The 13226-nt window shown below is 42.0% G+C and overlaps 1 protein-coding gene across 11 annotated transcripts in view; it reads right to left on the reverse strand.

Annotated features, from left to right (window-relative positions):
• Positions 1–11834, reverse strand: part of LOC103719549 (uncharacterized) — a 69193-nt gene extending 57359 nt beyond the window's left edge. For 6 of the 11 annotated variants that reach the window (XR_015987916.2, XR_016395743.1, XR_016395741.1 and 3 more), the window contains exons 1-2: positions 11204–11647; positions 860–1027 (exon numbers count right to left, since the gene is read on the reverse strand). Coding sequence is in view for 6 of the 11 variants with exons in the window: in XM_088723430.2 (XP_088579556.2) it covers positions 860–1027; positions 11204–11413 (378 nt within the window). In the remaining 5 variants the exon portion in view is untranslated. Of the gene's footprint in view, positions 1–859; positions 1028–8751; positions 8896–11203 lie in introns of those variants that run through there. The other 5 variants (XM_088723435.2, XM_088723429.2, XM_089923917.1 and 2 more) reach the window with 5 other exon arrangements.
• Between the last annotated feature and the right edge of the window lie 1392 nt (positions 11835–13226).

Here is a 13226-nt window from a genome sequence, read left to right on the forward strand (position 1 = left end):
GACTAGTTCGGGGCCTGTACCGATCTAAAACCCCGTCTAGTCCTGATTATAACATGTTACAGGTTAGTATACCTCGAACTAGGTGGTTCAGTACGAGATGGCAATCATTATCTCCTATAATTACAAACAAGAAACAAGAAATCTTTTCAGGTACCTCCACGAACTAGAACCTTGATAAAACACTATATAGTTACAGCATAATGAACTAACAATATTAGATGGATGGAGAATGTTAGTACTCAACGCCTCATTTGCAACATTTCTTGCACACTCTTTCAAGCAGCATTGCATCAATTCCATTGAACGAACCTCCTTAAATTTCCATTCTTCCCATAGTTTAGTAGTCTGACACTAAACATTCAACTTTGGTAGGACACCGACACTTAAATTCCATTCCACTCCCAAATCAACTTATTAATGTTCCCATTACCCTCTTTGATCAGTTTTCTTTTCTTGTTACCATATTTCTATCAAAAATCTATGTTATTTATATTCACTGTATAAATTTCTACAAATCATTTTCTTAAAAAAAAATTGATGAGTATCTCCTTAGAACATAGACATCAAATGACGTGCTTTCAATAATTTTATGATTATTAATGTCATTTAATGCCTATGCTTTGCTTTTACATTTTAAATACTAAAATCTCCATGTTCTCCCCAGATTCTGCTCTCAAATCTACTTCCTCTCCCAACTTAAGCATATAAACTCATCAAATACGCAACGATCATTTTCCAAAATCTGGAATAAAAAAAAATGAAAGTCATCAAAATATAGGATGAGGATCTAAAGTTAGCCTCCATACAGTCCTTATTTAGGATCAGAACATAAAAGAAAGAAGGTTCAGAAAAGCAGAACCTCATGATAGAAGCCTTCCTCAAGCTCTTCTATGACCTGACCTTGGGATCTGATGCCATAGATTGAAACCAATTCTTCAGAATTTGATGGAAGGGTAATCCTTTGATGTGGGGGAAGTCCTGCTAGAGCACGAGCAGCAGCAGCTGCTGCTGCTGCTCGAGCTGGAACCTGCAGCAACGAATAAAAGAACACGTTAAACAACTCAGAAAACTGTCTTGTGTTTGAGAATATGCAAGTACTGGAGTTACAAAAGAGTGTGAGTTAAAAAAAGGAAAAAGATAACCTAATAATATTGGGAGAAAAACAAAGAAACTAGAAGAAATCAAAGGGACCTAAATATAAAGAAGAAAACAAGAATTAGTAAATATTCAATTCATTATTTTCTGCGGCATATGTCCAAGTATATCCAACATACAAATAGCAAACTATGTGAATCCAATCCACAAAGCCAAAGACAGCCAAGCCTTTAACAGTGCCCTTAAATCTCTTCCCGACTGAAATACGGCCTCCCAAGAATTTCCTGCTGTTTGTTTCTGTCTGTACATAACATCCTGGCACAGAGAAGACCCCCCCCCCCCCCCCTCCAATAGTGCTCTGTTGTTGTCCTCACCTGATCATCCATCATTCTAAACCCTTTGATCTTGTGCTAAACTTTCCTTCAAAAGAATCTTACATTTCTTTCATCCCACTTCCTGGCTTACAAAATCAGCACATAAACAGCACATGTTGTCATATTATATGCAATTTTATCTTCTTTGACATCCATTTACTGGATGCCAAATTGAAGAGTCGCTCGCTATCTTCCCAGTTTATCTGATTACACCGCAATCCCCTCTCTTGAAGCTTCCTTTGAGTTAAGTACTTTACATGAAAGGCTCTCTAAACAGCAAACAAACATTTCAGAATTGTCCACCCATACCATATGAATAAACATCATTCAACCCCTTGTTTGCAAATAATACTAAGATAAACCAAACAGGTCTGAGTGAAAACTGGCCTTCATTCTCTAATTCCCAGAACAGTTCATCTTTGGGAAGGGTTTGATGGAAGATGCACTCTTCTCACCAAGTTTTAGACATGATTCATGTTCGATGAAACTGAGAGGAGTTCCCAAGAACCATCCTGTATAAACATACAGGCTCTGTCCATGATAGGCTCTTCCTTCAACTATGACACAATCTCCCATAATAACTAAAGTGATATGCTAGCAATGTCTTAGTCTAAACATTGTTTTCCAAATGACAGGATCAACGCCCTGACAGTCCAAAATCCAGATATCACCTTTGTAATAATTTTCCTGAATCATTCAACCCATAGACTTGGTTCATTGTCATCATATTCCAAAAATTTTAAAAGCAACCTAATCAACATCTCTTATCCTTTTATTTCAAACCTACCATTCAATTTTCGAAAAGCAAACAACCTCCCACTTAACAAGAACAATTCCATTTTGAAGTAGAAACTTGCTCATCCAATATAGCATTCTTATTTTACAAGCAAATATCTACCTACCATTAAAAGGAAATGATAGAACCAAGGTTCAAATTGCTTCTAAATAGGGTTCGCCGAATCCTACTAAACCAGCCGATTCAGGGCGTATCGAACCGGACTGATCCATTACCGACACGATACGATTAGTTGAATCGAGTTAAAATTTAAATCCCTCCTCAAAGACCTCTGGCACTCCTGATGCCCTCAAAAGTCGAAACCCTCGCCTCCCCTCTCTCTCTCCCCCTCCTACCTCCTCCAACGGCCTCTATTCTTAGCCACCATCCGACAATGTCTCGTCCACATCTGACGACTTCGACAATGTCTTAGATAGTTGAGTCCTCTCTCTCTCTTAAGGTCCCCGTTGCCTGGTCTGGAACCGTCAAATGGCTCGAAGCCCTTATGAAGCCCCGCCTCCCATCTCTCCCCCTCTCCTGCGTCCTTCTCCAACCTCTATCCTCTGATGACCTCGGCCGACAACATCCCATCTATGTCCAATGACGACGATGACATCCTAGCCCGGTGAATCCTCTCTCTCTCTCTCGATCTTCACCGTCAAATCTGGAGGCCTCTACCTCTCCCTCCTCCCTCTCCCTCTCCCTCTCCCTCCTCTAGTTCCACTATGCCACGGTTCGGTACAATACGTACTAGTACCGTACAGGTCTGGTTGTTGGCCGGTATAACTCTTGGTACCGGTTCGGCGAACCTTACTTCTAATCAAATTCATCCAAGTTGAACAACTCTTATTGTCTAGCATCTCGAGTGAAAGGGGGATTCCCAATTGGTCTCCTATCCAAAATACGAGCCCAAAAACCAATCAACAGTGAATATCATAATACAATTTATATAGCTACCCTTAGCACCATGAAGTAACCCTAATCAGGGTCATATCCTTTATTCTGAAAAAACTCATTTCAATGGGGAAAAGGTTTAGGATGACTGGATCCTCCTGTCCCCAACAACAATTAACATGGCAGACTTCCCCAACTCCACCAATCAGCAGTATTAGAAAAGAGGGTATCCCAATGCTTTATAACAACCATGTTATCCATTATTATTGAAATTCATCTTTCTTAGCACCTATAGTATCAAATCCTTTGTCTACTCTATCATAGACCACAATATATCCATCTTGAGATAGAAACTAGCACTATCTCAGTAGTTAGTACCTTCTCCTCTTAACCTTCTGGATCATCATGGAGATAAGAAAGATATTGGCAGTTATACTCCTTCCCACTGTGAAAGCAGGTTTGCTTTGACTAGCGCAGCACCCATTATATTTTAAAAGTAAATTATGTTGTGATGGTACTTTAGACAAAATTATCAAGAGAAATTCTGAAATAAGTTGACGCCTCTGCCTTTGGAAATCAGCACTACAGGGGTGTGATTTATCTGCTCTAGAAGCCCTCACAGTCCAACGAAGTTCTTATAAAGTCATTTTCTGATAGTTGTCTAAGTAGCTTTAAATATACCAGCCAAGAGACCATCCAGAAATGAAGCTTTGCAATTATCAGCCTACATTATTACTTTCTAAACTTCAACCATAAAAAACAGACTTATCAGCAACTCTTCAGTATCACTTGTTAGATTCTTTGTTGTCTTAAATTCTTCCAAGAACTCCCATCCCAAGACTCTAATGTTATTTCTGGTTTAAAAAAAAAAAGTCACTTCCTCATTGTCCTCTCTCATTCCAGCATGAAGAATTGATCTTCCATATCAAGGCCTCTACTTAGATTCAAATTCCTTCTTGCCTTTCGAGCAACATGGTAGAAGTCTGAATTTGAGCGTGCCTTTATTGGTCCAGTCTAATTTTGCTTTTTGAATCAGCATAGATTCTGTCATATTATAGATCTTTCATCTTCAATTCTTCATCTTTACAGTTAGCTCCTTACGCTTCAAAATATTCTACAGACTAGCTCAAGTAGTTCTGCTTGACACTCTTAACAAAAGCACTCTTGACTATTCAGTTTGCTAATAAGTATATACATTGGGTTATCCCTGACTGGTTCCTGCCAAGCTTTGTTCGTCATGTTCTAACATCAGCATGCTTGGTTTAGGCATTCAAATATCTAAAGAGAGGGTGCAGGCACAAAACCAAGGGCAAATGACCACTTATATCTCAGTTGGCAGCTCTAGGATCAATCCAGGCATGATGGATCAATGAAAGCTCTATCCATTTCAAGTGTTCTTCTCTTAACCTATAGCATGATTACACCCAGTCCAACTCAAGCAACTCCATTTCAAAGTTCGAGTCTTGACCTTTTGGAAAGTTTTCCACATCCTCAAGGTCATCAACCTCTACTAAGCATTCCACTCTTTTCTATTTCAAGCAAGGAAACTTGCTAAGGTAATAGCATAGCAATGTTGTATAACCCAGTAGACTAGCCCGGTCCACTTGACCGGCCCAGTCATTTTGTCCCAACGAAAAGAAAGAAAGAAAAAAAAAAAAGAAGAAGAAATGCACGTGTCGCGCACATTCGATCTGGGAAGAGACTCCCGATGAGAATCATCTTGCTCCTCGAAATCACCAGACAGAATCCGACTCTAAATCAAATTCTGGTTGCGTCCAGGCCTATTTAGAGGCCCTCCCCGATTCCTCTCTCACCCCTACCGGAGATCCAGCCTTGATTTGAGCTCACCAGCAGCGTTCTCTTTATTTTTTCTCTCCAAACGTCGAACTCGACACCCTTGACTTATCTCTCTCCTCTTTCTTTCAAACTTCTTAGAGCTTTGATTTCGGCTGGTGATTGCCATATTTTTGGCGAAAAAGGGCAATCCCCTGTTTTCCCTATTTTTGGACAATTTTTCTTCCGATTTTGGTTGCCTCCATCGTCGGCACTTATCGTCAAAGGCTTTCTTCGATCCCCTGCGGTGGCTAGAAGCTATGGCCGGAGCTCCAGCCATCGGGATGCATTGGATCCATGGTTTAAGGGGTTAAAACTCCTATTTCTTTTATGAGTTTTGGCGTTGTCGGCTGCCTGTTGGCCGGTCGTGGGTCCCATAACCCCAGGCACCACCACAGCCACCCTTTCTCTCTTTTTTCCTTCCTTGGCTAGAGAGAGGTCATATTCTCGCTTTCTCTCTCTTTTCTCTCTTCCCCATCCTTTCTCTCTCTTGTTTCTCTCTCTACCTAGATTATCTCTCTACTCTCCCTCTAGAATTGTTAAATCCAGTGAGGACGTCTCTCGGTGACTTTTGGATCAGCTCTAGTGAAAGGTCTTGATCTAGGATCGTTAGGCAACTTGCACCCCCCCCCGGCCCTTGCCAAACACCATTAAATTTGGCACCTCTAATTTTTACTGAACCATCTATACCCTAGTTCAAACATAATCAGATGAGTTTCATCTTGATTAGACCAACCCAAGATGTCGGGCACTCCTATTTGGTCAGCCCTGTGAGAATATTAGAATTTAGAATTTTTATTTTTAAAATAATTATGATGAAAATTTAACAAAAAAATATATGTTATATTAGACTTTGAGAGATTTTCGAGACTATTGAATCTGTTAGTTGCATTGCGTTCAAAAGGTAAGTAATGTAACCCTTTTTCTAGATTTATCGGCAAATTATAGATATTTTCTGAATTGAATTATTCTTGATTTATGAATTTGATACAGAATATTTTATTCAAGGTCTGCCGTGCCACCCCGTAGTGCTCGATACAGGGCATACCGTACCATACCAGAAGAAAATCGGTACGAAACTCAATTTTGAATCGGTACAAGCCCCGTACCGCCCCGTATTGAGGCATACCGAGGTACGTACCAACCCGTATCGAAGCATATCGACCCATATTGAGGCGTACCGAAATAAAAATTGAAAAAAATAGTTAAAAAGCTATTTTAGTACATAATGTGCACCGTACTATACCAAATCAGTAAGGTACCGATACGGTACCCGATATCAAGATTGCGGACTTTGGTTTTATTATTATATATGCCTTGTTTAAAATACTATATGATTCTTGATCGAACGTATTGATTTTGATATGGATTATGCTCGATTGATTTCGAAATATGATTTTATGTATCTTATGATTTGCAGAATTAAACATGGTTTTGAGAAAAAGAGTTTTGATTCAAAACGAATTTGGACTCGCAGCTAGACTATATTTTCATACCCTACTAATAGAGACTGTACGTTGGCATTTCGATACCCTGCCAGTGAGGATTATACGTTGGCATTTCGATACCCTGCTAGTGGGGATTGTACGTTGGCATTTCGATATCCTGCTAGTAGAGTTGTACGTTGGCACTTTGATACCCTGTCATTAATAGTTATGTGACAGCACTTTGATGTGGTCATAGTTCATGGTTGTCGATATAAATTTGATGTTTTGAAAGAATTTAGATTTATGATCAAAATTTGATTTTGAAAAAGATTGAATTTGGCATACGTAATGTTTTGATAATGTTGCATATTAGAATTTAGTTTTGAATTAATGAATTCCATATACTTATTTTGTGTAAATAATTATTTAATTTATTGTCTGATTAATCTAATTAAAGTGTACATTGCTTAGCTGTCTAGCTCATTATTCCATATCTTATTGTTTTTACAGATCTAAGAACTAAAATGGCATAGGATTATGATCAGAAGAGTGACTAGAGGTCGAATTTGATATTTTTAATTTAGATTAAGATTTGACTAAAGTATGATGTAAGATCTTTTAAATATTGTTGGTTTTGTGAGATATTAAAATTTGATTTTAATTATTTAAATTGAAGTTTGAATATTGATTATTTAAATTTATTCTGCTATTTATTTATGATATCATGTTGAGATATCTTGCATACTCGTGAGGAGAGTTCTCTATGAGTATGCGGCAGTTGCCGCGACCTTTGGCTCACGACCTCGAGTCGGAGGCATGACAAATGTAGAATTCAATATCACCTATTTTTCACTCAACAACCTTAAAGAAACTCCTCAAATGCATCAAATTCCTTTGGTTACTGTTACTCTAAGAAATTTGCTCCTCTTACCCACCATTTTTCCTCTACTATCCATAGATCACTTGTATCCCACATTTTAGAAAGTGGTTTATTCGGCCACATATGCAGAGGTAGCCTCTGGACTGCACTGCATAGGCCATATTAGGTCGCTTAATGCACTAGGCTGCATATGTCTAGCTAGCCACATATGTGCCGGTCTACCACATATGCAGCTACATATGTAACAGCATACTACGTATGCACTTCCATACTTTAACTACCATGTGTCATATTATTTTTGTTTATGAAGTCTGTACTTTAAAGTTTAAACCTTGTTCTCGACCTATATTTTGTCATTTTTCTTTATGAAGTACTTCAAAGTTTAAACTTATTATAGACTTCTAACCATGGTCTACCGAACCGATCCGTACCGGCCGATTCGGCCCGGTACCGATCGGTCCGACCTAGAACCGGTATCCGGACAGCGTGGATACCGGTTCCAACTATTTTCGGACTGGTACTGACTGGTACACATGCGTACCGGCTGCGAACCGATCACGTACCGGCATGTATCGATGCGAACCGGCCGGTTAGCACCGGTACCAATTTTTTTTTCTTTTAACCACAGCGCGCACTGTGGATTTTAAACCACAGCGCGCGTGCTGTGGTGTGAGACCACGTGGCCCAAAAGGGCCACGCGCTCCCTCGAGGCAGAGCGCCCGCGCAGGGCCGCGCGCCTGCGCGCCATTGCGGTTGAGGCATGCGGTCCCCCCTGCGCGTTTCCGCCCGCAGTCGCGCGGCGCAATTTCATGGCGCACGGAATCACCCCGCATGGGCCATAAATGCCACAGAGTGGCATTTAGCCAGCTCTGGCGCATCCGCGAGCGAAGGCGGACACGAACCAAAAAAAAACATTTCGGGCACGTTCGCGCGTCCGTGAACCCAAAAAAATCAAATAAACAAAGACCGGTTCGTACCGGACTGGTTCCAATACAAACCGGTCTCGAACCGGTCCGGTAGGCGACTGGTATGCCTACCGGTACCGGTTCAGCGTACCCTGCTTCTAACAATACTTTGTTGCAACTTATGTTTTACTTTGTTGTCTATATTTTGAGTTCATTAATGAATGATAATAACTTGTGGATCTGTTACTTTAAATTTCATTATTGTCATGGTACTTTAAGAAAGGTTTACATATTAAAAGTGATTCATGATATTATCATTTTATTAGGTTAGCATCTTATACCATGTTAGAATGTGCATTCAAATAAGTGTGAATTTGCATACTTAATTTTTATTATTTTCTGAATTTTATAGATTAAATTGTAATCTTCAACCATTTATCATTTAGGTTACATATTATTTATTTTAAATATTAAAACATACAAACTGTACATGTGCCCACATATGTGCCCTACATACCACATATGTGCTATCGAATCCTCACTTTAAAGTCCTAATCTAGTGGTGTACCTTCATTTGTCAGAAGTGGGGCGAGGGCAGGTGCAGGAGTGGGTTCAGTATAGGTAAACTGGATCTCTGAAAAAAATAAGAATAAGAAAACACTTCAAAAGCGGGTTAGAACACAAGTTTCCAAAGAGAGTATGCCACCCTAAGTAGAAGTTCCTGCTCACTAAGAGTGACCTTTTCACCTAAATGCTAGCATTGCCCATTTTTTATGAACTCCAAGGAATTTTTCCAATTAACATGCTTCTTAACAGTCTTTAATTAAACTCTTAAAGCATTCCAGATCCATCATATCAAGATATGCCGTACCGGCCCGAACCAGGTGGCACGAAACGTATCATACCATACCGGTTCAGTACCAATACCCGAAACCGGTGACGTAACAACACTCGGAATGCCAAAAAAATTATGTACCATACCATACCGACACTGTGCTAGTATGGCACCGGTACGGGGTCCGGTACCGAGACAGCGAACATTGAGCACAAGCACGGTGCCCCTTTAATAAATGATCAAACAACAAATTTACTTGCTTGGTTGACAATTATTACAAACCTTACCAAAAGTTCTTATACTTACCTCGACTTCTAGTTCATCACTAGTTTTAGTTGAAAGATTCCCATTGCTCAGTCCTATGGTCTTTATCCTCCTTCCGCATTTGAATAAATTTTTTTTTCACGGCCCAATAGGTGAGGTTGACCATCTCTTAATGAAGTGGTAATATGCCCCACTTCCTTGCAAACTATTGGTTTCTATTAACAATCCGCCAAGCCCCTTTAGTTCTCCATTATAAAATTGACAGCCAATCGCATGGAGCACTTCTTTAACATCAAATGCAATACAAACTCTCATAAAGACAAGCCTTTTTATTTCCACTGGTTCTGTAAAACATTTGTTCCCAATTATACTTGAGAATACTAGATGATCTTTTTAGCCAATAGGTGGAGACCATGGAATGAGAATCTCACCAAAATGGGAAGTGAACGTAGAAGGAGTTCCTTCAATTTTGTACCATTAGTCCTTTTCCTACCACTGTATGTTCCCTATAGCTCCAACACCCGACTACACCCCTCCCCTCACTAATAACAATCCTTTCCACAACACCTCCCTCCCCCTCCCCCTGCCACCAAAAAAAAAACATACAAAAAAACAATCCAATACTTAAAGAGATTTTTTTTACTTCACCAAAACACCTTTGAGACTTCAATTTCTCCTGACAAGTTTACATAACAAATTGCATTCTAGCCTCATTCCCAATAAATGACCCACTAAAGTTTGCCTCCAAAATTCTTCAACTCCCTGAGCTCCTCCTTATCAAGGATAGCACTTTTCCAGTTATCCCTCACCTCAGGGGAATGACAAAAAGAAAACAATTGTAAACCTCAACTTCTACCACCTTCCACCAAATAATGAAGAATTCTTGCAACTATAGTCCATCAAATGAATGAGCACTGATCTACCCGCCCTCCCTCCAACATAAACCACCCCCACCCCCCCAACCCCACCCCAGAAAAAAACGAAAAAGGACCAAAAAACTAGAAAATACCCAAACCTGAATACCTCAGAAAAGTTTTAATGCTCAAGCTGCTCTAGCTGTCTCTACATCCATTACCACCCCCTTTCATTAAATTGGATGAAGAAGGGAAGAGCCAATCAAAATCCTGGCAAAGCACCTGTCTTTTCCCCCCCGATACAGCATATATTTTTCGTTCACTACCCGTTCTTTGCTTGCATGGAAAGAAACCAACATGGCAACCCCTCGTCAAGTGTATTAGAAGGACTCCAAACTTTACAATCCACCAAATGCATAGTCACAGAATGAACACTATCATGTGTTTGAGTAGTAAGCAATCCAAGCAAATATAGGAGGAGCTCGAGAAATAACATTTTGATGCATTGAAAATTATTCATTGATGATGATTAAAGAAGCCATCTGAAGTTCAATACTTTGGCTCAAGTCTTTCCTTAACAAGATTCAATGCTTTCAGCAGTTGCTAGCTCCAGTATCAATGCTTACACCGTATGATGCAATCACCAGCACATATCAAGTGTCCAAATTTTTTTCGTTGTCAGAATTTCTCAAATATTTTAAGCGGTCCTATGAATCCGATTAGCAACCAACCCCTGGCAGATCAATGCACAGAGAAGTGGTGGGCGGTCTGCCTGATGCACACTTGAGATGCTTTCCTGGGGGTTATTGGACCACGTTAGCTCATCAAGCACAAATGTTGGTATCAATTAGAGTACTTCACTCCATCAAAGACCAGATTTTTATACCCAACACTAATTTTCCAAGAAAACGAATTTTTTAATAAATGAGTCTCCACTCTTTTACTGGCGCGTGAAAATCGAGCTCAAACCCTTACCATTTCGCGGATAATGCAGCTACCACTAAGCAAATCAAAAACGAAACGAAAACCAAAGCAACGGAACAAGAAGCTGGTCATAAATATCGTACCTCCGGACGATCGGACGCCGGGGGAAGAAGCCCGAGAGATCTCGCGGAGCGCACGGAGCTGAGGAGCTTCTCGCCGATTCGGGACAGATCCATCCCTCCTCCCTGGAGGAAAAGCAAGGGAAGGAACAGCAAGGGCCCCGGGTTGTCGAACTCCTGGATCGGACGGCCACCGTCGAGGAACGAGGGGATTCCCGACGGATCCTGCCGCATCTCAGCTCCCGCGTCCGGCGAGATAAGCCACGCCGACGCCTCTCCCGCCTCCCATCAGACGACGACGACGACGCGAGGGAGGGTTCGTATGCCTGCCGGCTTTCCCCGGGGGGAGGGGGGGGGGGGGGGGGGTTCGCTGGCGATCGGTTCGGGAGTGAGTGAGGAATGGGGATGATGTGTTCGACGCCGGAGATCAGAGAAGAAAAAGGAGAAACACGGTGACAGAATGGAGGCGATGGAGACTAGTGATTGTTTTGGCCTCTTTCTTAGATGGAGATGGCGGTGGCTTTTTTTTTTCTCGATTTTTCTCGTCCTCTCCGGTGGATGGATGGATGGCAAGTGTCATCGGGTAGAAATCTGCCCACTCGCTAAGTCTTAGACTTAGCCAGCCTTCCCAATGCCTGAAAGCATGCAAAGGTTCTGTCTCCCTTCTATGCACTTGATTTAATAGTCTTCACCAAGACCAGATCATCCTTCATGCAAACATTTTATAACCAAACATCAGAATGGAGAGAAACGGAAGAATCTCCTTTTATTGAACTAAAAAAAGATTACAAAACTTTTGGACACCTCACTTCCCTTTTCGAAACTCCACTTAAGAGCTCCTTACAAGTGAACTCGAGCCCACACTTGGCTCTTCCTCTCACTCTAGGACCAACTCTTGAACATCCCCTCTCAAGCTCTCTTTCTCACTCAAAGAGTAGCACACTAGGAACCCAACTTCACTTCTCTCTGGAGTTTTCTCTGGAGTCCTGCCTAAATGAGAGCTATAATGCCCTATATATAGACACCTAAGCTCCAGCTAGGTGCCACATAAGCTAACCAATTTAACCACTTCTAGTTAGCCAACTAGAATTTTTGTTCAGCCCAACAGAATTTCAACCACCTTTTGACCCAGCATAACCTTTGGTCAAAGTCGCCACATCAGCGCCTAATCAGCATCCCAATTGGTTGCCACGTTGGCTTCCAAGCTACTGCCCAAAGTCCAGCTGTCTTTATGGATGTTTGTTGTCCACTGCAATTCAGCAACCTGCTGTTGTTGCAGTCCGCCCAGCAGTCTACTTGGTTAGCTTTCTCCCGCGCACACAAGCTCCGCCGCTTGCTGTCTTGCTGAGCATTGTGCTGTAATGCTTCGGTCGTCTCCCTACATGCGGTTGCTGCACATATCCCCAGCAAGTTCATGCCGCGCACCAAATCGGCTGCGCACGCTCATGTCCTGCGCATATTTCAGCACGTTGCCGAGGCTCACCATGTAGGGGTGGCAATCGGGTCGGGTCAAGCATAAACAGGTCGGGTCAGATACAAGTCGGGTCAGAAAATTATAAACCTAAATCCGACCTATTTATTAAACAGGTCAGGAATTACAACTTGAACCCGACCTGTTTAATAAATAGGCCACCTGGCCCGACCTGTTTAAGGAAAGGAAAGGGTGGGGGCTAGCCGGCTAGGGGGATGGGAGGGGAAAAGATGAGAGAGAGAGAGAGACGAGAGAGAGACTGAGAGAGAGAGAAGCGGGAGGGTAAAGCTGCAAAGGAGAAGAAAAAAAATTCCCTGCTCATCTTCTTCCCCGATCGGCCTCCCTCGCCAGGGCTGCGCCCGAGCCGCCACCCCGCACCGCCACGGCCTCCTCCTTGCCGCGTCGCCGCCAGAGCTTCACCGGTCGAACCACCGCCTCAAGATCTGCCGCGACCGCCGCTGTGCCGCCATTGCAGCGCCGCACCGAGCCGCCACTGCTGAGCCCTCTTCCTCTTGGCGGCAGTCGGCCTCTCGGCCTGGACTATCGGGTTTGCCTGCGCTCGCCCCTTCCGCACTC

The sequence above is a fragment of the Phoenix dactylifera genome, chromosome 6, assembly GCF_051530095.1.
Source record: "Phoenix dactylifera cultivar Ajwa chromosome 6, Ajwa_hap1_PhDact_Kaust_v1.1, whole genome shotgun sequence".
In the NCBI taxonomy this organism is placed as follows: domain Eukaryota; kingdom Viridiplantae; phylum Streptophyta; class Magnoliopsida; order Arecales; family Arecaceae; genus Phoenix; species Phoenix dactylifera.